Genomic DNA, 25,258 nt, shown 5'->3' on the forward strand with positions numbered 1-25,258 from the left:
GCTGCACTGTGTAACAAATTACACAAACTTAGCAGCTTGAACCACCAGCCAGGGATCAGCCCATACCTCTTTGGTCCAAGCCCAGAGGGGCATGGCTGATCATCTGCTCAGGGCTGTATAAGCTCACATCAAGGCACTGTTGGGCTGCTTCTCCCCAGAAGACCCTGGGGAAAGATCCTCTTCTGAGGTCATGCAGACAGCCAGCACAATCCAGTCCCCATGGATGCAGGACTGAAGTCCCCGTTCTTCAATGGGTGATCATTTCCATCTCCACACCACGTCACATCCTTGTGATGGTTGGAATTTCCCTGCCTGGCTTCTGCATCTCTCCATCTTTCTGCCTCAGTGTCTAAGGGCATGCACAGTCACACTACAGCCACTTGGATAATCCAGGGAAATCTCCTTATTCTAGGATCAACTGATTAGTGACCTTAATTACTTCCGCAAAGTCCCCTTTGTGTGTCAGGTGATGGACTCAGGGCAGAGCATCACATCACAGTCAAAGCCCAGGGCCTGCAAGGGGGCCACAAATCTCAACCATCATCCACTGGGACACTCAGCCCTGGAGACCCCGTGGAGCACCAGAGAGACATGGTCCAGTCTCCAGAAATGGCACTGGAGAGAGCTGGCATTCCCAATGGAAGTGCTTCTACAGTCAGTTCTGGTCCCCAGAAATGGCGGCTTTGGGGCCATCTGAGGAGCTTCTGCCAGACATCCTGCTTCCCAGACCCCCAGACTTCATCAGAAGCATGATGCAGAGTCCCAAACAGAGCCATACCATTTCCCAACACCACATAGGCAAAGCTCCCGCAGAAACAGTCTTCCATTCCTTAGTGCCCCCAAAACTGGAACAGCTGACCCCTTGTAGCCCTGAGGCCCCTGGAGGTTCAGTTCTTTCATTTTTGTTCAGTGTGCCTGTGGCTTTTCATACTGCACTGACATGGGGTCCAATAACCTCGGTGACATTCAGCAACCAAAAGGTCCAGCCACGGAAGGTCTGAGTGACCTCGAATGCCCTCCCACCCAATGCCAAGGGTCCACACCCAGGAGACAGGCAGTGTTTAGCTTAAATGTACACGTTGTAATGATGCTCAGGCAGCTCAGAGAGCCTCAAACCACAGAAACCAGGGAGGTGGGGGAGCCTTCTGGAAGACTCCACTCAATGGGGAAGAACAGTGCTCAGGAGAATGCTCGTTTCCACAAGTCTCATTCTTGCCACGGCACCCAAGCACACGTGGGAGGGCTGTGCTGTGGGTCCCCGCTCAGACCATCACAACGAAAGCAGGCTCCAACCGGCTTCTTTGTGAAACTCTGTGTTCCCATTAATTACATTTTCTGGTTACCCAGGGATTCAATTTTGTTCAGTCTCCGGATCTACAAAAGCAGGGAAAATAATGGGCCAATATCTTTTAGATTAGAAGCATGCCTAACGAGGTTTCCATGTCATCATGCCAGCATCCTTTGATAAATGGAGATATGCTGTGAGCGCAGAATCAGGCAGACATTTAGAGAAGGACTGAAGGATCTAGGAGAGGCCCATCTCTTCCACCGCCCAGGCTGTGCTTGGGAAAGGCGGGCATGTCCTGAGCCCATGGTCCCACACCTGTCAGATAAGAAGACCCACGTTCTGATGCTCCCATCAGTCTGTGTGAAGACTAAGAAAGATGATGCGTTTGTGCTACGATACACTGTAAGCTCCTGGTAACAGTTGCTTGCTATTGCTATTTTTATGAAGACTGTCATCCTCATGTCATTATTAGTATCGCTATTATGCTTTGGACCTCAGTTTCTTCCACTGTGAAATGAACAGCATCACCCAACTCTATTCATGACTGTGAACAACAAGGGAAACAATGCATGGGAAGTGTGAGGCAAACTCTGTGAAGCACCAGCAAGTGTTACTATCACATCATCTCCAAGACGGGAACGATGAACAAGGCTCAGGATATTCCCTCAAACCATCTCCATGCCAGGGCATCCCTTAAAAGCCGTTTCCCTAAAACGTAAACCCTCCTGTCGACACACTGGGTGAGTCATTTGCCTTTTCCCCTCCTCCAAAAGGAGAGGACAAAAGAACATTCTGGGAACCCGTATTCCAGGTAATCTGGAATATGATGCATTTGTGCTCCTGCTCTCACATTTTCCCAACAAGTCGCCCAGCAGGTTCTTTAAAAACTGCAGATGGATGGGGTCGGACAGGGAGACGTCCACCCGCTTGCTCCTTGGGGACCCAGGCACTGGACTCGAGGGGTAGCAGTGTCCCAGGAGCCAGCAGCAGAGTGGGCATTGCATTTCTGTGCTGGCAAGACACAGCTCTCAAGGAAAGGCAACAGGCTCAAGAAGTCATTACGGGGACGCTCCAAGCTCACGGCCCATGGCTGGCTCACAGAGGTCCCATGTGATTGCACGGTCCAGGCTGGCTTTTCAACTAAAAGGATAAACGTTGGTTCAGGTGTTTTTCAATAGACCACACGACTCGGCTCTGAGGTCCAGGAAGAGGGGAAAGCAGAAGTCACCGAGAGTAAGATCCATCCCAGGGGCAGTTGCTTTAATCCACTCCCAAAATGGCTCATAATCCCTCTTTAGTGCAGAGCTTATAAAAAGTGCTGCTTCTCACCCGAGCCTCTTCCCTGGGGATGTGTCAGGAGTAAAGATGAAAACAGCTGCTCCGTGCCGGGCACTCCAGCACCGGGACCACAGGCAAAGTGAAAGCCTGGCTCTCTGTAATGGAGTGGGGATGGGGGTGGCTCTGTCACTGGGCAGCCAGATACTGGGCTGTGCTTCTCACACAGTGACCCTCCTCCCAGCCCCATGTGGGGCGACAAGCCCACCAGGAAACTCAGAGGGACCACGGGAGCTGCCCAAGATCACACAAACAGTGCAGCTGCTTCCAACCCAGGTAGGTGTGCATAAACGTCGTGTGTGGGAAGTGCTGACACCTACACACATCCCGAAGAATCGAAAGCAGGGCCTAAGACAGACACTTGTACGCTCACATTCACAGAAGCACTGTTCACAGTAGCCAAAGGTGAAGCAACCCAAATCACCATCAGTGGATGAGTGGAAAATACAGTGTGGTCCACCCGTGCGGTGGAGTATTATTCAGCCATGAAAAAGAACGGGGCACTGACTCTGGCTGCCGTGGGGATGAGTGAGAGGGGCCAGGCTCCAAAGGTCAGCTGCTGCATGATCTCATTTACACAGACTGTCCAGAATAGACACTTTAGAGGCTGAAAGTAGGCTGGCCGTTGCCAGGGGATGAGGGAGGGGAATCAGTGACAGCTAATGGGTACCAAGCTTCCCTTTGGAAGACGAATATAGTCTGCATCCAGCTAGTGGTGATGGTTGCACAGTACTGTGCGTGCACTAAATGCCACTGAAAAGTACATTTTTAAATGGTTAATTTTGTTAACCATTGAATTTCATATCAGTAAAAAAACAAAAGAAAAAAAAAGGAGTGTTGGCTGAGTCTGACTCCCTCCTGTGATATCCTAATATTCCCTGTGGCCCCTGACATGAATTCTTTCTGCTTGTAGCTCAAAAAGACTCTGAATTCCTATACAAGGTGGTAGAAGGGGGGTCTTAGGGTGATGCGAGGAGCTGGTTCGAAGGCCACCCTTCCCACCATCTCTCAGAGCTGCCGTGGACATCAGCCCTGGACGCTCCCATCTCCTAGGCTGGGGCTCCCAAGCACAAACAGATAAGACAGGAAATGCCACGCTGTCCCCGTGTCCCCTCCCAGCACCAGGGCTGGACAGCTGGCTGCCCGAGAGTCTGGTCTAGATCCTTTGTGACTCTGCGTGAGCTTAGATAAACCCCTTACCCTTTCTCTGCCTCGTTTTACCCACCTGTGAAATAAGGCTAATGATGTGTCCTGACCCTGGAGAGCTATTAAGAGATTTTGTGGAAGTTTTTGCACGGCTTGAGAGCTGATGGGTGAAGAGGGCAAAGATTTGTTAATTGGTGATTTTCAAGTCCGCTGATGCCACATACCCACTCCCCTACACAACACACACACCCCCCCCAGACCCAGACATAAAAGTCTATACGTCTACATACATACGCACACCCTTATACACACAGACACACACAGACACATGAAAACTACATACACCCCATACCTGTAGATAGACATACACACACACACACATGCCCCCACAACACACACACTCACCCCACAGACCCAGACATAAAAGTCTATACGTCTACATACGCACACCCTTATACACACAGACACACAGACACATAAAAACTACATACACTCCATACCTGTAGATAGACATACACACACATACACATGCCGCCACAACACACACACACACACCCCACAGACCCAGACATAAAAGTCTATACGTCTACGTATGCACAGCCTTATACACAGACACACACAGACACATGCCCCCACAACACACACACACACACCACAGACCCAGACATAAAAGTCTATACGTCTACATACGCACAGCCTTATACACACAGACACACACAGACACATGCCCCCACAACACACACACACACCCCCCACAGACCCAGACATAAAAGTCTATACGTCTACGTATGCACACCCTTATACACACAGACACACACGGACACATAAAAACTACATACACCTCCATACCTGTAGATAGACATACACACACATACACATGCCTCCACAACACAGAAACACACACACCTCCTCATACACATTCACAACACACACCCACATACAAAAACACTCACAGACATATACACAATCCCCATATACACAGACACACAAAAACACAAAAGATACATACACCACCACACTCATAGACAAACATACACACACATACACACCTCCCACAACACACAGACACCCACACACACCTACATACCCATATTCCCCACACAAACATACCCCATATAGATACACACCTCCATGCACGCACCTACACACACACACCAGCTCTCTCTCTGAAGCTACTGTAAGAAGGCCTTCATCTTTTCTGCTACACAGGTTTGGACCCACACGTGACATCATTTGAGGAGGATCCAATCTCCTATCTTCCTTTTCCTACTGGAAATCTCCACCTCGACTCTGTGCTGTTGGATCATCACCCGGCTCTACCTACTCCTGGCACCCACACTCCTCCTGGTGGTGTGGGGGAGGGGGAGGGCCGGGGTGTGTCCTCAGAAAGTCATTGCCCCTTTGGTACCCCCAGGTCACTCCTGTGAAGCACGTGCACTGGAAGTGATCAACAGCAGCCACCCTTTCCCTTTGCCTAGCTGCACCCTCTTCCTCCTCCTCTTCCCAGACAGGGCCAAGTGCCACCTCCTCCAGGAAGTCTTCCCAGTGGTTCCAGGTAGAGCCCTCTGCTTCTTCCTCTCAACTCCTGCAATTCCAGCTGCACCGCTGCTCCCACTCTGATGAAAAGTTCCTTCAGGGCTGGGGGAAGTCCCCTGTCTCCATGCCTAGCACAGCACTGCACCTAGGGGCAGGTCACCACACCAGCAGAATGAAACTGCAGGAGGAACTCTCCCTCGGCCCCACCAGGCCAGAACTGGCCTGGGCTGCAGTGCTGGGGCATCACACCCTCAGGGGGCCACCTGGTGGCTGGTGTGACAAAGCCACAGCCCTGACCTCTCCCATGATCCTGGAGACAAGAACCTGGGAGATAGATGCCAGCTGTGTGAGCTTTAGCCTCAGGTTTTCGAAGGCATCTATCGGGCTTCTGTGAAGACACTTGAATTAGCCTGCAGATGCTGAGGGAAGGTGGAATTTGGGGCCAGAGCAGTAACAGGCAGTCAACTAGCCCCAGGCCGGGCTTTCATTAAGGGCCTGCCAGTGCCCCCCAGAAACCTGCCCAGTGCCATGCCACAGCACTAGGGGCTAGAACCTAATGGGGCCATTCCGTCAATGTTTTCTGGGGTTTTGAAATGTGGTGTCATAAAAATAAACATGCTTACTCTTGTCTTGCATAACTGGCTCCCTAAAGAATCCTTGCATTCTGAAAGCCACCATGTCCCTCAGCAGGAAGCACAGTTCTCTTCAGCATCTGGGTACAGTCCTGAATCTTCTCTTTACAAAAGACAGGGGGTGGGAGGAGTGAGAGAAACGGACTCCGGGGTGGATCCTTCCTCATCACATGTGCTCCTTGCTAAGCGTGAGAATGTGGTCTTCAGCTGGTCCAGAGGCTGAGCCATCTGTCACAGCCTGGCCTCGTGGTTTCTGGAGATTCCATGCTAGCCTGCAAGGCAGAACCCTGCCTGCTCACTGATCATCTAGAAAAGTCAGTTTTATAAAATAGCGGATGTGCACAAATGAAGCCCATCGGGCATCCCTGGGTAATTCCTGGCCTAAGTAGGCTTTCTGCAACAGTTTGGGAGACTGGATCCCCAGGGGGAACATTCACTTTTGATCACGGGTACAGCCGGGCCAAAAGGGGAGTGATGAGACTCGTCAAAGTGGGTTATATGGATGCTCGAATGAGACCATGTGGAGCTTCACCCAAAGGTTCACTTACAGAAAGAAAAGCAGGTGAGGACTTGCCCAGCTCCATCTCCCAAATCACGGTCACCTCTCAGAGCCAACCTTGACTGCTGAGAATGAGGCTCCCCACCCAACCCCAGCAGGAGAGTACAGTCTGAGGGTTCTGCAGCCAACACAGCAAAACCAAACTAAAAACTCTGTCCTGAGCTTTCAGACCCACGCTCTCTCTTTCATCTGAAATGATAGCTTTTGTTTTAAGATGTCCCATGGTGGTGGATTTCCTTAAAATGGCCACTGACCCCTAGAAGGAAGCACAGGACCCAAAAAAAAGCACAGCTGCCTCCCTGAGACTCTCTGGGAGACCCGAGGGCCACACCAGCCACACGCAGCAGGAGGGTACTTTGTGGCTGGGGGACTTTTTGCAGGACCATCTGCAGGACCCCTCCACCCCTAGGCCACAGGCTGCCTCCCTCCAGCCATGGGAACCAGCCCCAGGCCAGTTAGGAGCCCTTGTTCCAATGAACAAAATGTTCCCCTTCACATTATCTTTGTACCAAGGCAAAACGGAAACCTTTGTCCGGGTCTTTATCTCGCCAAGATTCAGCACCATGGCGAGACACAGCTGACACTCAATAAATGTGTATCGAATGAAAAATGAATGAATAAACAAAGGTTTCCGTGCAGTCAGCTCTTCTCTTCAGAGCAAAGGGAAGGAGCAAATCCAAACCCAGAGGTGGAGCCTGGATACCTGGCCTGTGCATTTCCACCAAATGAGTAACACCATAAGGGCATCTCTGAACCCCACCCCTGCCAAAGCATTTATATGGATGGGTACAAAGAACAGGGAATCAGGAGAGAAATGGAAAGTATGTTCATAGCAGCATTGTTTGTATCAGCCACAAAGTAGCAAAGCTAAAAGACTCGTCCACAGATGAATGGATAAACCAACTGTGGTATGTCCAAAAAATGGAATGCTGCTCAGAAATAAAAAAGCCCACAAAGTAGACCCCAAGAACCCTATGTTAAGTGAAGAAAATCAGATAAGAAAGTCTGATCCTGTTCATAGTAAATGCCCAGAATAGGCAAATCTAGAGCCAGAAGTCAGGCAAGAGGTTGCTTGAGGCTGAGGGTGGGAATGGGATTAACTGTAAATAATACAAGGGATCTTATTGAGGGTGGTGGCAATGCTCTAAGTACAAAGATGGTTGCACACACTAAGTTCACTAGAAGCTGAACTGTACATTTAACATGGATGAATGCTATGGTACATAAACTACACCTCAATAAACACACACGGTGGGCAATCCTTTTTATCCAGACTAAGAGTTTTTTTTTTTCTTCAATGTACTATATTTAGTTATGTCCATCTATTTAGGTTTACATATTAAACATCTGCATGTACAGATACATACACATGGAATTCCCTGGTGGCTCAGACGGTAAAAGCGTCTGTCTACAATAAGGGAGACCCGGGTTCGATCCCTGGGTCGGGAAGATCCGCTGGAGAAGGAAACGGCAATCCACTCCAGTACTATTGCCTGGAAAATCCCATGGACAGAGAAGCCTGGTAGGCTACAGTCCATGGGGTCACAAAGAGTCAGACACGACTGAGCGACTTCACTTACTTATACATACACATCATAATCGGAGTCAACCATTCAGATAATCCCATATGTGAGAGCTTATTATGGGATGTGCCAACTTCCATTATGAATTCTTTCGGTACTAGACCAGATTTACAAGTTATGTTAAACCAAACTTTCTCCATCCATTAATTTCAAGTTTAATTTCACAAGAGCTCTCAAAAGAGGCTTCCTTGAATTTGGCAACATACTTATTTTTAATTATTAAATAGATAATTGTATCTGTGTCACAGGTATGTTTTCATCTCTTTATGACATCTTAGGAATTCTTTGCTGCAAAATAACCTCTGATTTAGACTACAAAGCTTTTCCCTAAAATTCTGGGTGCAGGAAGGACTTACAACCTCAAAGTCAGGGCTAGCTAGATCCACAGAGTGCTAACATGACATCACAGTGGCTGGGTCCTTCTCCACTTTACGTTTGGTTTTGTTTGCATTTTTATTTTTCCTAGAAGGGCAAAGTGTGACTTAAATCAAGGGAGTGAGAAGTAGATTTTATATAAAACATGACAGCCATAAAGGAAATGGGAAGAGCACATTCCCCCACTAGCCACCTGAGTCACCCTGAGCAAATCACTTAATCTCTCTGAACTTGAGGTTCCTCCTTTGTAAAATCAGAGCGGCAACACCTGCCTTGCAGTGTTGTCACATGGATCCTGAGGACAGACTGAGATGGTGCTGATTGGCTGGTCAGTTGCAGAAGTCCAGGTTATGGAAAGGTCTGGAACACTGTGTTCCAGGGCCTCCTAGCTGGACAGAAAAGGAGAGAAAAAGACAAGCAAAGGGTCTGGTTCTTGGAATCACAGCAGTTCACAGCCAAATCTGACACAGTTTCCCACTGCATTATCCAACTTCATTCCGCAAGTATTAATAGAGCACATGTGTGCATACCACACACACACACACACATACACACACACACACACACACCAGTTCTTTTATCATAAAGACCAAAGAAAGTGAAAACAGCAAAGACACAAAGGAACATTGTGCCTTCACAAACTTGAGGCTCTTGTCTTACTGATCTAAAAGCAGGAAACCAACTGTTTGTGTTTCCTTGGAATACGGTCTTGATACCATCCTATGTGCCAGGGCAGGCAAGTAGGACTGTCCCCAGAAAGGCTGTGCTATTTTCAGAGCTGACCTGATTTATGCATGAATCTGGACAGCTCTTCTTATCCAATAATTATGCACCAGGTCATTCATTACTGTCACTGCTAACAGATTTCATCACATTAGCAACACTGCAAGTTTACATGCTAATATATTTAGCATGATAAAAACTGTGGCAGAATCACAGCATAGCAAATCTTCACATCACCCATGACTATCATTAAATTCAAATACATGGTACCTAAAGAGGGGACACAGGCACACAAGCAGATGCTAACCTTTGACAATGAGGTAGAGAATGCTAGGTTTTTTAACGATACTTTTTGAGCTGATTCACAAGTGTTGTAAGACAGATAGGAAGAAATCCTGCACACTCCTACCCAGTTCCCCAGCAGTAACATCTTACAAAACTACAATAAAGTGTATAAGCTGGATAAACTAAGATCACAGCATCTGGTCCCTTCACTTCAGGGCAAATAGAAGGGGAAAAAGTGAAGCAGTGACAGATTTTATTTTCTTGGACTCCAAAATCACTGCTTACGGTGAACGCAGCCATGAAATTAAAAGACGCTTGCTCCCTGGAAGGAAAGCTACAACAAACCTAGACAGTGTACTAAAAAGCAGAGACATCATTTGGCCGATGAAGGTTCATATAGTCAAAGCTATGATTTTTCCAATCATCATGCACGGATGTGAGAGTTCGACCATAAAAAAGGCTGAGTGCCAAAGAACTGATACTTTCAAACTGTGGTGCTGGTAAGACGCTTCAGAGTCCCTTGAACCGCAAGATCAAACCAGTCAATCTTATAGGAAATCAGTCCTGAATATTCATTGGAAGGACAGATGCTGAAGCTGAAGCTCTAATACTTTGGCCACCTGATGGGAAGAGCCAACTTAACTGGAAAAGACCCCCATGCTGGAAAGACTGAAGGCAAAAGGAGAAGGGGCTAACAGAGGATGAGATGGTTAGATAGCATCACGGACTTGATGCACATGTATTGGAGCGAACTCTGGGAGATAGTGTTGCAGACAGACTGGCATGTGGCAGTCTATGGGGTCACAAAGAGTCAGACACGACTTACTGACTGAACAACAACAAAGTAAGTTGTGTAGTGACACAGATGCAATCAAGACAGGAAGTTTCCCGTCACCATGAGGGCCCCCGAGTTTGTCCTATTATAGCCATTCTCTTCTTTCTCTAACCTCTGACAATTATTACTGTGTTTCTATAATTATAGTTACAGGAACTATAATTCCTATAATGTTTTCATTTCAAGAAGACTGTGGAATCACCATTCAGTGTGTAACCCTTGAGGCTGCCTCTTTTCACCCAGCTTAACTCTCTGGAGGTTCATGCAGGCAGCTGCGTGTACTAAGCGTTTTCTCGTTTTTATTGCTCAACACTATTCCATGGTGTAAAGGTACCATGATATGTTTAGCCATTCACCTACTGAAGGGCACCTGGATTGTTTCCAATTTGAGACTTTATTTTCCAATTTGAGACTTTATTCACAAATAAAGTTGTTATAAACATTTATATACAGTTTTTCGTGTGGACAGAAATCTTCATTTCTCTGGCATAAATGCCCGAGAGTGGAATGCTCAACTTCAAGGCAGTTGCATGGTTAATTTAATAAGAAACTGCCAAAGTGCTCTGTGGACTGGCTGTAATATTTTACCTTCCCATCAACAGTGTATGAGTGATCCAGGGTCCCCATATACTGGTCAGAATTTGGTGTCAGTATTTTTTATTTTAGCCATTCTGGTAGATGGATAAGGAAGTCTCAATGTAGTTTTAATTGCATTTCTCTAACAGCCAATGATGTTGACCATCTTTTCACGTGCCTTTTTTTTTCTTTACCATCTAAACATCCTCTTTGATGAAATGTCCCATCATGGCTTTCAGTTCAGTTCAGTCACTCAGTTGTGTCCGACTCTTTGCGACCCCATGAATCGCAGCACGCCAGGCCTCCCTGTCCGTCACCAACTCCCGGAGTTCACCCAGACTCACGTCCATCCAGTCAGTGATGCCGTCCAGCCATCTCATCCTGTGTCATCCCCTTCTCCTCCTGCCCCCAATCTCTCCCAGCATCAGAGTCTTTTCCAATGAGTCAACTCTTCGCATGAGGTGGCCAAAGTACTGGAGTTTCAGCTTTAGCATCATTCCTTCCATTCCTTCCATCATGGCTTTACTTGTTTCTAATTAGCTTGTATCATTTTTTTTTTTTTTTTTGAGAGGTCTTTGTGAGTCTTGAGTCTTTTTGTATTTTGGATATTAGCCCTTTGTCAAATGTGTGGTTTGCAAATATTTTCTCCCACTCTTCAGCCTATATTTTCATCCTCTTAAGAAGTTTTCACAGAGAAAATGTAAAAATTTTGATGAGGTACAATTTATCATTTTTCCCTTTTATGGATTGTGCTTTTGCTGTCAAGTCTAAGAACTATTTGGGAAGCCCCACATCTTGTAGATTTTTTTTTCCTAAAAGTTTTAGTGTTTTCGCATTTTATATTTAATTCTGTGATCCAGAATTTTGTATCCAGGGTTAATTTTGTATAAAGTGAGGATTTTATTTTTGCCTATAAATATCCTTTTGTTCTTGTATCATTTATTGAAAAGGCTGTCTTTTCTCCACTGAATCTGTACCTTTGTCAAAAATCAATTGTGCGTACTTGCGGGAGTCTAAAATCTTTGTTCCTGTTTCACTGATCTGTGAATCTAATCCTTCACTGATACTACACAGTTTTGATAACAGTAGTTATATAATGTCATAATCAGATAGACTGATGCCTCTTATTTTATAATTCTTTTTCAAAACTGGCTTAGTTATTCTAGTTCCTTTACATTTATATATGAATTTTAGAATTATCTATATGTTAAAATATTTTGCTGGGATTTTGATTAGAATTGTGCTAAACCTCTGTATCAATCTGAAAAGCGACATTCTCAACATATACTATGATGAGTCTTCCTGTACATGAACCTGGTATGTCTTTCATATATTCAGACTTTCTTTGACTCTTCCATTGTGTAGTTCCCAGAATACAAGCTGTCAGGATAACAGGTTTTATTAGATTTGCACTGAAATATTTCATTTTTTAGCAACTGTAATCACTTATGGTTTTGCATTTTTAAATTTCAGTGTCTGTGTGTTCCCTGATAATAGAAATATAATTCATTTTTGTAAATTTATCTCATATCCTGCAACCTTGCTAAATTCACTTATTAACTTTAGGAGTTTTCTAAAATAGATTACAGGAGGTTTTCTATGTAGATAATCATATCTATAGAGATAATTGTATCATCTACAAATAAGAACAGTTTTATTTCTCCTTTTCTGTATGTCTTCTATTTCCTTTTCTCCTGTAGCACACTGGCTGGAACTTCTAGCACTGTGTTAAGTAACAGTGGTGAGAGTGCATATCCTTGACTTTGTCCTCATCTCGGGAAAAACATCCAGTTTCTCAGCATTAACTATCAAGTCAGTGGTAGTTTTTATAAATGTCCTTTATCAAGTTGAGGCAATGCACTCCTAGTCCTTTTTTCTAGAGGTTCTCATCACAGATAAGTTCTGAACTTATTAAACACATATGATCCTCTGATTTTTCTTCTTTAGCCTTTTCTTATGATACATTTGGAGAAGGAAATGGCAACCCACTTCAGTGTTCTTGCCTGGAGAATCCCAGGGACGGGGGAGCCTGGTGGGCTGCCGTCTATGGGGTCACACAGAGTCGGACACGACTGAAGTGACTTAGCAGCAGTAGCAGTATGATACATTACATTAACTGACTTCCAAATATTGAACCATCTTTGCATCCATGGTATAAACTTCACTTTGTCACGGTGCATACTTCTTTTTGCATGCATGTGCAGCTGCTAAGTCACGTCTGACTCTTTATGAGTCCATGGACTGTAGCCCACCAGGTTCCTCTGTCCACGGGATTCTCCAGGCAAGAATACTGGAGTGGGTTGCCATTTCCATCTCCTGGGGAATTTCCCGATTCAGGGATCAAACCTGCATCTCCTGCACTGGCAAGCGGATTCTTTACCACTGAGCCACCTTGAAAGCCCCCATATGCTTCTTTTCCATGTTGCTAAGTTTATCTATTTATTAATACTTTGTTAAGGACTTTCTTGGTCTATTTTCATAAATTATATTGATCTACAGAATTGAGAATGATAGCTTTTTAATAACACTTTCCTGCTGTCAGAACTTCTCCATGAGACCTTCCCTTCCTCCAACCTACATGTTCTTTTTTCAGGACCAGGGAGTCCATGAAATAGCATGAAAATTCTGTACAGGGCCCTGGCACACTGAGGTCCATCAATCAATACTGAACTCCTGAGATCCCTCTTCTACAGACACTTATGACTACTCCTTCCTCACCCTTCTTTTGCTGGAATCTTCACAACAGCTGGTAGAGCCTATAGATCAATTTGAAAAGGCTGCATCATTGGATTTGGGCACAAGAAGCCACTTAATCTTCATCTAAGTTGCCCCAAAGTTCCTTAAGTTTGAATTTAGAGGTTTTACAATTATTTCATGGCAAATAGAAGAGGAAAAAGTGCAAACAGTGACAGATTTTACTTTCTTGAGCTCCAAAACCACTATGGACAGTGAATGCAGCCATGAAATTAAATATGCTTGTTCCTTGGAAGGAAAGCTATGAAAAACTTAGACACGATATTAAAAAGCAGAGACATTACTTAGCCAACAGAGGTCCATATAGTCAAAGCTATGATTTTTTCCAGTAGTCATGTACGGATGTGAGAGGTGGACCATCGAAAAGGCTGAGTGATGAAGAAGTGATGCTTTTGAATTGTGGTGCTGGAGAAGACTCTCGAGAGTCCCTTGGAGAGCAAGATCCAACCAGTCAATCCTAAAGGAAATCAACCATGAATATTCACTGGAAGGACTGATGCTGAAGCTAAAGCTCCAATACTTTGGCCACCTGATGGAAACAGCCAACTCACTGGAAAAGACCCTGATGCTGGGAAAGATTGAAAGCAAAATGAGAAGCGGGTGGCAGAGGATGAGCTGGTTGGATGCATCACTGACTCAATGGACATGAATTTGAGCAAACTCCAGGTGGTAGTGGAGGACAGAGGAGCCTGGTGTGCTGCAGGCTACGGGGTCACAAAGCGTAGGACAAAACTTAGCGACTGAACAACAGTGAATCTGTGCCCTGCTTAACTAAGTCAGTACATTCAAAAAGACTTAGATGATATCAAAAAGGGAGTTTTCTCAGAGCTCAAAGAGTTTACCATTTAATACAGACAGACTCCCATACTGTGGGCTTGCTCCACAGTACAAATTCTTTAATACTCAAGAACAGGTAACTACAAATGACCACTCAGGGCACCTCAGCAAAGTGCAGTCCCTTCACAGATCACACCCCACTGCCCAGAAGTGTGCCCAGAGCCAAGGTCTTGCACTTGGTGAGTTCCCCATCAGTGTTTCCTGAAGGCACAGGGTAGACTGGTCACTGCAAGGACACTGCCCCCAAATCTGCTCAAGAGCCCCCTTGTACCTGTGCAGCTCTGATCAGCTGTCCACCAGCTGCCTTGGGGTCTGTTGTCTCTCTGAGCATTTGTCAGAAGCCAGGTTCTGACGTGGTTGTTCAGGCTTCTTTATCCAGATTGTCAGTCCTGTGAACATACCAAATTCCCTCCTGCAGGAAGAGTTTTGTTTAAAAACTAGTCTCTTCACCTGGAGCTGGAACTCCTGATAAGTGCTTGGAGACCCAATAGCCCCTAAACTCCCCAAATACACACCCACATAAACTCCCAACAGACATGCTCACTCCACCCAGACACCACCCACACCATACACACACACACACACACACACACACACACACACACACCTGTTTCTACAAAAACATTCCTAAAATCTTCAAGGAAACCAGGCCTTGGTGATTCCCCATCTGTCCTCCTCCCAAGCGCCTGAGGTATCACGGACTCTCAGCATTAGTGACAAGTGCTGGGGGGCGGGGTGGAGGATGGAGGCCCCCACCAGGACAGATCCAGTGAATGTACACTGTGGAGGGAGAGGGGTCCACCAGGAGGTCTGTCACCCCAGGGTGTGCTCACTCCAGGCACTGGCTCTGGGGCACACTTGGGTGGGGCAGGGAATGCCCCCCAATCCTGGGGGTCAGCGCTCCTTTCTGACGGGCAACACAGCTTCTGTGTTCACTAGGCTCTTTCATGGGAGAAGGCAATGGCACCCCACTCCAGTACTGTTGCCCAGAAAATCCCATGGATGGAAGAGCCTGGTAGGCTGCAGTCCATGGGGTCGCTAACAGTCAGACACGACTGAGCGACTTCACTTTCACTTTCCACTTTCATGCATTGGAGAAGGAAATGGCAACCCACTCCAGTGTTCTTGCCTGGAGAATCCCATGGACAGAGAAGCCTGGTAGGCTGCAGTCCATGGGGTCGCACAGAGTCGGACACGACTGAAGCGACTTAGCAGCAGCAGCAGCAGCAGGCTCTTTCATTGGTCTTTTCCTCTGTATCAGTTGACCCTGGCCTCTGACTCCTCTGTTACAAAGGAACAGCTCTGCCGTCTGCTCTTCAAGCCCCCGAAAGGGTTTTATTACAGCTTGGTGGGGGGGCCCTTGGTGGGGGGCCCCTGATGGTATGCTAGGTATGGAGTACAGGACGTGCTAGCACAGCCCTCCCCCCTCTCCAAGCCGAGGACCCCTAATGGCAGCAGCCACTGCCCCCACCCCAGCCCATCCTTCTGCCTCTGGCCCTGGCGCCGACCTGGCATAGAGCTGGCCTCAGCAAATGCCCGCTGTTGAATCAGGAGGGCTGCTGGCCAGACTGGCCCTCCTCGGAGCTCTTACTAATGGAGCAATGGTGCCAACATGACACGCTGGTTGGGCAGGTGGCGGTCCCCAAACACGTGCTTTTCTCACTTCTAAGTTTCCATACGGAAGTGTCCAGTATGAGCCCCCAAATGCAGCAAGTCCAGAGGGAGAAATGAAAGCAAACTGCACTCCTGGTCTCCAAGACTCAGAGCAGGGTAAGAATGTAAAAGGAATCCTCATTAATCCTATTTTAGACTGATGACAAGTGGAAATGCTATTTTGCACATACTGAAAAATTAAATATATCATTCAAGCTGATTTCACCTGTTACATTTTTTTTTCAATGTGGTTACTGAAAAATTTCAAAATACCAGTGTAGCCCGTGTTATATTTCTATTGGACGGTGCTCCTCTTCACCCCAATAAGGGTGTTTTACCCCTCATTTGCCTGCCCCCATTGTTGCAGTGAGGAGTCTCGAAGAGGAGAAATCCACTCATTTCTGGGTCTGCTCAGCATCCACTCAGGGTGGGGCATGCCCAAGCACTTAGAAACTGAGGAGCAAACTCAATGAGAGATATAAGTGAAAATAGAGATCAGGACATTTTTCTGTGCTATACAGACATTTACAGCAGATATGTCTCCTGAACTACAGTGTCAAGCTGCACGTGACAGCCCCGGGACTTATTTTATTCTTGGAATTTGTACCTTTTGACCCGACCACCCTTTCACCCACTCCCCACCCCTCACCCCTCATCTCTGGCAACCACCAGCCTGTTCTCTGAATCACATATTTGAAAGTTGTTGAGAGAGTAGATCTTAAAAGTTCTTTTTTGTTTTGTTTTTTAATTTCTTTTTTAAGTTGAATTATAGTTGATTTACCCTGTCTTGTTAGTTTCAGGTATACAGCAAAGATATATATATATATATATATATATATATATATATATATAAAGCTCCATCTATGATGCTTCCCCAATAGCTCTGTGGTAAAGAATCTGTCTGCTAATGCAGCCTAAGTGGGTGAGATCCGGGGTCAGGAAGATCCCCTGGAGAAGGAAAACGGCAACCCACTCCAGTATGTTTGGGAAATCCCATGAACAGAGGAGCCTAGCAGACTGCAGTCCACAGGGTCACGAAAGAGTCGGACATGACTGAGTATCTAAACGACAGCTATCTATCTATTTACCTATCTATCTATATCCTTCTTCAGATTTTTTTCCCTTATAGGTTAATACAAAATACTGAGTATAGTTCCCTGTGCTATCCAGTAGGGCCTTGTTGATTATCTATTTTCTATATAGTAGTGTATATATGTTAATCCCAACCTCTTAATGTATCCCCCCCACCAAAGTTCTTATCATAAGAAAAAAATTAACTATGTACGGTGACAAATGTTAACTAGATTTACTGCGTTGCTCATTTCACAGGTATCCAAGTATGGAATCATTATGCTGTACACCTGAAATTAATATAATGTTTATAAAATTATACCTCAATTTTAAAAAAAGCATGCATATTTTATCCAAATACAGTGCAAATTCCACAGCTCACATTTAAGACAGGAACAGACATGGCTTAAGGTGTCTATGTGTTACTGACATTCCTCAACATCTTCCAGCTGCCTACCTGCACTCCTATACTGACCAGAATATTCTCTTGCAGATGCGTTGGCCCTGTCTTCCACTAGTCCCTAGTAGGCACATTAACTCTCCCTATTCCTCAAGACAGTCCAGGGGAGGGGAGACCTCAGCCCAGGGCAAGGCCAGTGAATTTGCCTTTTGCCCTCAACTTCTACCCCATGTCTCTCAGGCCTCCCTTGGTGGCACCGTAGCTCCCACTGCCAGACCTGTGCCACCTGCCTTCGTGTTCTCTTTTCTTCACTCACCTTTCCTCTCAGAAAGTTAAAAATTGGATGCTCTCACTCCTACTGAACTGATAGTAACTGAAAACTATCGCACTGAGTACTTTCAGTTCTTATCAGATCAGTAGCTCAGATAGTTTTTCCTGAACATGCCTGCATTCCAATTGTGATGAAGTTTCAAGCCAAAGGAATGAATCTCTAATGGTGGAATTGTGAGCACCAGTAAGTAGGGTTGAAGAAGGTCTCTATCTGTGGGGGGCAGAACAGAGTCTCAACCTAAACCTGGCTCTGGCTGTGCACTCCTTTCCTGGGTCTTAGTTTAGAGTCAAGGCCAAGTAACTACAAGGGCAACACTTGGAAAAAGCATGGGCACTGTGCCAGGTGGATAAGTTTACTCATTTACAGAGAGCTCCTGAGCATCTACACAGTGGCAGCACTCAAGAGGTCCTGAAGGGTGAGACGGCCCTTGCCCTCATCACCCACAGCCCAGAGACCAGGGCTCCTCTCCAGCACCAACCAGGAAGCCTGAGCACAGGTGCACCAGTATCCCCAGCAGACACACTCCCTGAGTCTCCAGCGCCAGCTGAAACCCCTGAGGTCACACACAGGGCTCAAACACTGATTTGCTGCAGAGTCAGGCAGGAGGTCTCAGCAGACACACGGTCCAGGCCACTGCCCATTCTGGGCTGGAAACGGCAAGAGGGCAGAGGCAGTGGGCTCTGTTGGCTGACCACCCAAGAGAAAGTGCACCAAATGACAAAAGCCCCAGTGAGTGGACAGAATCAGCGCCTGATCGGTGTGTGGGGAAGGCTGATGCACAGATGGACCCAGCACGGCTGCCACCCACCTTGTCTTGGGCGGGAGGGGAGAAAGAAAGAAAGTAATAGCTTCTTTCAGAGTGCACGTATGGGATGGAGATGCAAATACAATCCCTAGTCCCTCCAGCCTAGCCCCCCTCCAGCCCTCCTCCAACCCCCTGATCCCCCCCACCCCGATTCCCCCCCAGCCCCCTGATCCCCTAGTCTCCCATAGTACAGCAGCAGGACCCTGTTCTTTGCCAGCACATGACACTCTGATGGTGCCCAGGTCAGTGGGTCACAGCCAACAAGGGCAAAATGGATGCCACCATTCCCACTGTCCTCCACCCAAGCTCTCTTTGGGTCATGTTGGAGGTATTTATCTACTATGAAGATGCCCATAGATGAACAGGGGGCTTCTAGCCTCTTAGCATCCTCAGAGAAACATCACTCATCATCTGGCTACCTCCCTGCGCCTGCTGGGACATCCCAATTAACTCCGCTGGTCCAGAGGTTGCTAGGAGACAATCCAGCTCACTACCTCCACCCACCACCAGCAGCAGTAGGGGATGGATCCTGCATGCTCTTCTGGAAGGGGCTTTGGAAGAGGCCCTGAAGAAGTACCCTACTATGCCTGGCTCATTGCTTGTAGAGAGTGCTGCTCCCAACAGGGGGCCAGAGCAGCCTCCTCCAAGCAGCCAGAAACAATCCAGGCTCTATATGGATAGCCACCGGGGGAGCCAGGACCCAAGGGCTCCTGGAGCTCTGACATGGGAACACTGCAGCCTCCGACTTTCTATGAACTGAGTTAATCTGAGTTACGTAACCACCACTCCCAGCTGGATGGCCTCCTGACGCACCAGCTCCTCTGAATTCCTGGAAGGGGGTCTTGAGAGAGAGTGGAGTCTGGGGCCACAGGGTCTGTTTGCTATAGCCCCAGTGAGTCCGCCTCCTGCCTCCCCCTCCTGGCTGACTGGCATCGGGCAGGAGAAACCCTCTCGAGCCAGACTTCAAACGTGAAAATCTAGATCAAGGATATATTTGGCTTTCCAAGCTAATCTCTACATCAATTTGGTCTCTACTGAGTTGTAGCCCTTTGAAGAAAACTTGGCAACTACGTTTGGAAAGCAGATGACTCTTACGTAACCCCAGACAGGAGCCTGGGCCTCTGGGAGGCTGGGCAGTGGTCGGCCGGATTGGGGCTTGGTGTCCACCCACTTCATTGCGACCCAGGGTGCAGCCTTGACCCACGTGCTCTGTGCACCCTGTGGTTTCCCCACACAACGGCTGGGGGACGAAGAACTCAAGAAGCACACCCAGCCCACACCTGCCAAACACCTTGACGGTGTCCGTGTTGGGGCTGGGGACCACAAGGGGGATGGGATGCCGCTGTTCCCTCTGAGCGACCTGGCTAGGAGGATGCAGGATGCATGAGGAAGAAGGCGGCTCTTTCTCCAGGGACTGGGAGACAGACATCTCAGGGAGGCGAGGAGCTGTCTCAGCTTGTGCCCTGCTCCCTACTTACTGGCCTCTTTGATGCACAGAAGAAAAAGAAGCAGGTGATTAGAATAAATCAACCAAAGAATAAATCAATTAACAGGCTGGGAGGAGCCTACTTCCCCCTCCTCTGCTTAGACAGTGTGTCCCCTGGGGGGTGGGGGAGCTTTGAGTGGTGGGGGGAGATGCACCCACGTGGCAGAAAAGATGTGAGCTGTCTCCTAAAATGATGATTTATTCCAGCAATATTGTCCTGGATGAGTATAACGGCTACTGACACTCGAGGGGCTCCAGTGGTAATCAATTTGGTGCCAGCAGCTGGAAGTGGGTGAGGACCAAGACTGACCAGGAGGGTGACGTCTGTGGACAGAGCCTCTGACCTGGTCCTCTAAAGCCCAGCTGCAGGGCCCCAGCTACTGGAGGACTTTACAGGCAGCGATGGGGACAACCAAGCCACTGGGACTGTGCACAGAGACCCAAACATGGTACCGTGTGGCCGGCGGGGACCTGTGTGAACCTCCATGAAAGAAGAGTCATCTTATATTGCTACAGACCCTCCCCCACCGCAGGCACACCCAGGGCCTCTGGAACAGAAGGAGCAACAGAACCTTAGCCTGGAAGAACAAGCAGAAGGACAGACACCAGGCCTCCAAGGAGCCCCTGAGGACTCCTGGCAAGTGCTTCGCAGGCTCCGAGCCCCCCATAAAGCTGCTACGTGAAGGGCTGTAGCCTCAGAGGCCACTCACAAGCAGGCGGCCGAACTCTAAAATCTGTGCCGCCTGCTGAGTAAGCATCCCCTTCAATCTGCTCCCAGATCGAGCTCGGACGCAGCTGGCAGGGCTCTGAGGCCACCTTCAAAAGATACCTTTATCTGCACGGATGGAAGGTATCTTTGGAGCTCTGCTACAACCACCACCAAAAAGGCATAAAAACAGCTCCAAAACACTCAATCTGTTCCTCCTCCTCCTCCTCGGAAGAAAAGGCACCGCACACAGCTCCTTTCCAATGCAGAAGCAGAAATCCTAGCCCAGACTTTGTCTCGCAAGCCAGAGCTGAGAGTCTTCACTCGGGTCGTGCCCAGAGCCGTCTCGTCACCTGGGCCCCGTGTCTTATGCTTGCTTGACCTAACCAGGCTGGAAGCCAGGCAGCACAATGCCCGGTGCTCACCTGGGGGAGCCATGGAGGGGCTTGGGAGGAGCAGAGGTAGTGGGCTGCCTTCAAGGAAAAACGCATTAGCAGGTCCCAGGCAAGCCATCCCTGGCTTTTAGTGACTGTTATGCTGTGCCTGGTGAGATGCAGAAACACAGACCCTCCAAGCACGGCCCCTTCTCCTGGCCAGCCGGCCAGGGGGTGGCTCTCAGACATGACAGAGCTCTCTCCTGCCAGCCTCCCCAAGAGGTGACAGCCGGTCCTCAGAGGCACATTTACAGAAAATCTCTTGTGCTAACACTGAAGGGAAAAAAACAAAAGGTCAAACTTCAAAATCAGCAACAGAACTATTTCCTAAAGCAAAATCCCAGGTAGACCTCACTCAGGGATGCGTTAGATGAACTGTTCTAGTGAACCACCAGAGAGGTTCTTTTTTCCCGTAATATTTATTCACTTTTCTCTTTATCAAAATATACTAATCTTTCAATCTAGCAAGTTAGTAATAAAGAAAGATGTCGGTTCAAATAACTTGCCGGCAATCAGGAAGGCAGTGCCAGACAGAAGCTGGGGAGGTGTCTGGGAGCTGAAGGAGCACCCTCTCCCAAAGAGGGGAGACCCCTTTGATCTTTTGGAAGGCTCTGGAGTCTGGCTGAAACCCGGCAGGCAGAGGCAGGGCACCTGGAAGGGGTCACTCGGGCAGAGCTGCCCTGACGCTCCATGGAGTCTGCGTCCCAGAGCGGCTGAGCCTAAACCTTATCTAGTCTGAGTACAGGACATCGATTCAGGCTGAGCCAATATCCAGCGCAACACGCTTCAGAATTAACCTATTAAAGCCCAGGCCGCCGAACACGACCCGGCCACCCAGACAAGAAACGCCGCTTTCAAGAAAAAGGCCAAGGATAACACTGGACAATTCTCACTAGATATTTCCAACAGGCTTTGCCCCGGGACTGGGGAATCGTCTCATAAATCAAGGGTAGCTAAGAGACGCCTTGCGGGCTCCGTCCTCTCCCAGTTTCTCAAAATCAGGACGCGCACTCGATTCCCCCTCAGCCCGCTCCCCCCAGCTTTTATCGGCTGGTGGTGGGGGCGGCTCAGGCACAGGCTCCGGCGACGACCGGGCCCCTTTCTCCCCAAAGCGGGAGTGCAGTGCATCCCAGTGGACAAACTCGAGAACCGCACGCTGGCTTTCGCAGCCTCCGCCTGCGTCCTTCCCGTTCTCCGATGCAACCCGGGACCCACACGCACCAGCTCCGCTGAGACCCCGGCGGAAGGGTGACGGATCGCAGGCCGTCTGTCCCGCCAAGGGGACAAGTGTGTCCGACTGGCTCCTAGAACGGCTAAAACCCGAGAGCCGTGGCAGGCGAGCAAAGTTTGCCCCGAAGGGTCTTCTTGGGTACCCCTGCTGCGGGCATCGAGCTCGAACCCCCGGTTTCAACCGGCCCTGGAGTCCGGGACAAAGGCAAACCCCAGGGCGTTCCTGGAGGGTGTTTGCCCGTAGGGGAGAAAGGGTGCCCTCCCGCGCTCCCCCAGAGCCTCAACGTCTCCCGCCCCAGCTGCCCGCCAGCTGTGCGCGCCCGTCGGGCCCGGAGGTCACCGGCAAACATCTGGATCGGCAGCTGGGAGCCCAGGAGGCCCCTGCTCAGCCCCGGGGCCCCGAGGAAGGGGAAAAGAGGGGCGGCCGTGGCTATCAGGCTTCGGTTTCTTCTAACTCCGCCGGCCGAGCTCTCGCCAGACCCGGAGCCCCCTGGCTTTCCCTGGCAGCCCCGGCCCCCGCCCTGGGTTCACAGCCCGCCGCGCCCAGCGGCCCGCGCCTCCCCTGGGCCCCGAAGAGGCGGCGCGCCGGGGCGGCTGGCCAGGACACTGCGCTGCTGGCGCCGGGAGCAGCGGGCGCGCCCGGCCGGCCCCAGAACCGGGAGAAATGGGGCGGGCACCCGGACCCGGACACGCGGAACCCGGGACAGCCGGTTCCGGGGCTCCAAGCTCCGGAGCGGCTCCCCGACCCGGATCCCGGGGCACAGGCTGGCCTCTCACAGGAGCAGAGAGGGGTTCGCTTTATTCGCAACACAGAGGAAAGCGCCGCTTCAGCCCAGCTCGGTACCCACGCACCCGCGCGCCCACACGCACCCCGGCGCTGGCCGGGTCGCTCACCTGAGTCCTAAAAGCTGTTGAATCCACATGGTCACGTTTCGGGGAGCAGAGCCTCAGATCTCGCTCGCCCCGGCCATCTGCGCGGCGCCCGCGCCCGCTCGCTTCCGTCCCGCGGCGCCGGTCTCCGGCTCTCGGTCCGCCGCCGCCCGCTGCCCGCTGCCCGCCGCCCGCCGGCCGCGGGGCGCAGAGCGAGTCAGAGCGCGGCCGCGCGGGGCTCCATGCCGGCCGGCGCGCCGCCGCCGTTGGGGCGCATGGTTCAGGCGGGGCGGCCCGCTGGGGCGCACATCCTTGAGCCCGGGTGCAGGGCTCGCGACCCCCTCCGGGAGCGACCCGGAGAAGGCAGCGGTGAGGTGAGGGAGCCGGCTGCCGGCCCGGGAGGGGCGCACTCCGGCGCCGCGGCCGCGAGGCGAGGATCGGGGAGCGGCGGCTTCGTCCTCCGGAGCCGCGAAGAGGGAGGCGGGCGGCGCCGCCGCGCACAGTGCGTGTCTCGCAGCGCGGTTCTCGATCCGGCCAGAGCCCCGCGCCGAGGGGGCGGCGAGGTCCGGGGGTGCGGGCGGCGGCGACGCTGGCGGACGCGTTTCCCCTGCGCGCGCCACCGACTCGGGGGGCTCTGCCGGGGACTCCGCCGCCGCTCGGCGCCGCTCAAGTTGGCCGGGGGCTCCGTCTGAGCGCTCGCTCCGCAGACGGACGCGGCGCCGGAGGCCGGCAGGAGGCGGGCGGGGGAGGCGCGCGGGGCGAGGGCGCCGTGGAGCGCGGGGCGTGGGAACGCGCGGCGGCGGCGCCGCGCTGAGGAGGCGCGCGGGGATCCCGGGGCCCCGCCGCCCGCGCCCACCGCGCCCGCCGCAGAGCCGCCCGCGCCGCTCGGCCGCCTCCTTCCGCGCGTCTGCCTCTCTGCGCGCTCGCCCCCGCCTCCCCGAGCGGGCCCCAACTCCGCCCGCCCGGCCCGGCTCACGTCACCCGCTCCCCCGCCCCTCGAACTGAAGCCCGAGCCCCCTGCCCGGCCCCGGCTGCCGGTTGCCGCCCGCCCCGCCTCGCGGTGGCCCACCTCTCCGCGCGGGGCCGTGCCCGGCCCCGGCGACACTGCAGGCGGGGCCCCAGCCGCCCCTTCCCCAGCTCTGGCCTCGTCCCGGTCCCCACCTTGGGAAAAGCTCGAGAGAGGCCGCGGGCTCGGATTGGACCGCCGGGCGCCGCCGGATGGTGTTGCCACGGTAACCGGATAGCACGCGAAGCGGTTCGAGGTTCTGACCCGGTTACCGGTGCACCCAGTGCCCCGAAAGACCTGGTTTGGCGGAGGGGACGTTCCCGAGGAAGTACTCGGGGGGCGCCTGGGGCGGGGACTAGGAGAAAAGTTTCCTCCAGGCAGAGGTGCGCGGAAGCGGCCGCGGGAGTCAGGTAGGTGAGAGGGTCCGCTGCTAGGCACTCGTGTCTCCCCGCGGCCTGGACCCCTGTCTCGGCTCCGGTGAGAGAAGTCTCTGCGTCCCTGGTCAGAACTCTACCATCTTCTGTCCCCCCACCCGTCCCGTCCAGTCCTGAATCCCGAAACCTCAACAGCTCCCCGGACTGGGCATCCAGCTGCGCCCGATCGCAGGACTGCAGCTGCTGCTCGGCCGGCTCTGAAGAAGGAGGACCCCGGAGAGTTCCAGGACCCCGGCGTCTCGGACTGTCCGTCCCTGGAGTTCCCGTGCCTACCTGGTTAGGTTGTCCTTGCAAGGCCTTGACTAGAGGCGAAAGGGCCCGCGGCAGGGTCCCTCACACCGGGAAGAGACTCCTGGGAAACTCCGGGC

The 25,258-nt window shown here is 50.6% G+C and overlaps 1 protein-coding gene across 1 annotated transcript in view; it reads right to left on the reverse strand.

Moving 5' to 3' along the window:
* AJAP1 (adherens junctions associated protein 1) overlaps nucleotides 1-23,623 on the reverse strand; it is a 138,658-nt gene extending 115,035 nt beyond the window's left edge. The window contains exon 1 of the mRNA XM_070768323.1: nucleotides 23,475-23,623. Coding sequence (XP_070624424.1) covers nucleotides 23,475-23,503 — 29 coding nt within the window. The 5' untranslated portion in view covers nucleotides 23,504-23,623. The remainder of the gene's footprint in view (nucleotides 1-23,474) is intronic.
* Nucleotides 23,624-25,258: the final 1,635 nt, after the last annotated feature.

Source organism: Bos indicus, chromosome 16, assembly GCF_029378745.1.
Source record: "Bos indicus isolate NIAB-ARS_2022 breed Sahiwal x Tharparkar chromosome 16, NIAB-ARS_B.indTharparkar_mat_pri_1.0, whole genome shotgun sequence".
Lineage (NCBI taxonomy): Eukaryota > Metazoa > Chordata > Mammalia > Artiodactyla > Bovidae > Bos > Bos indicus.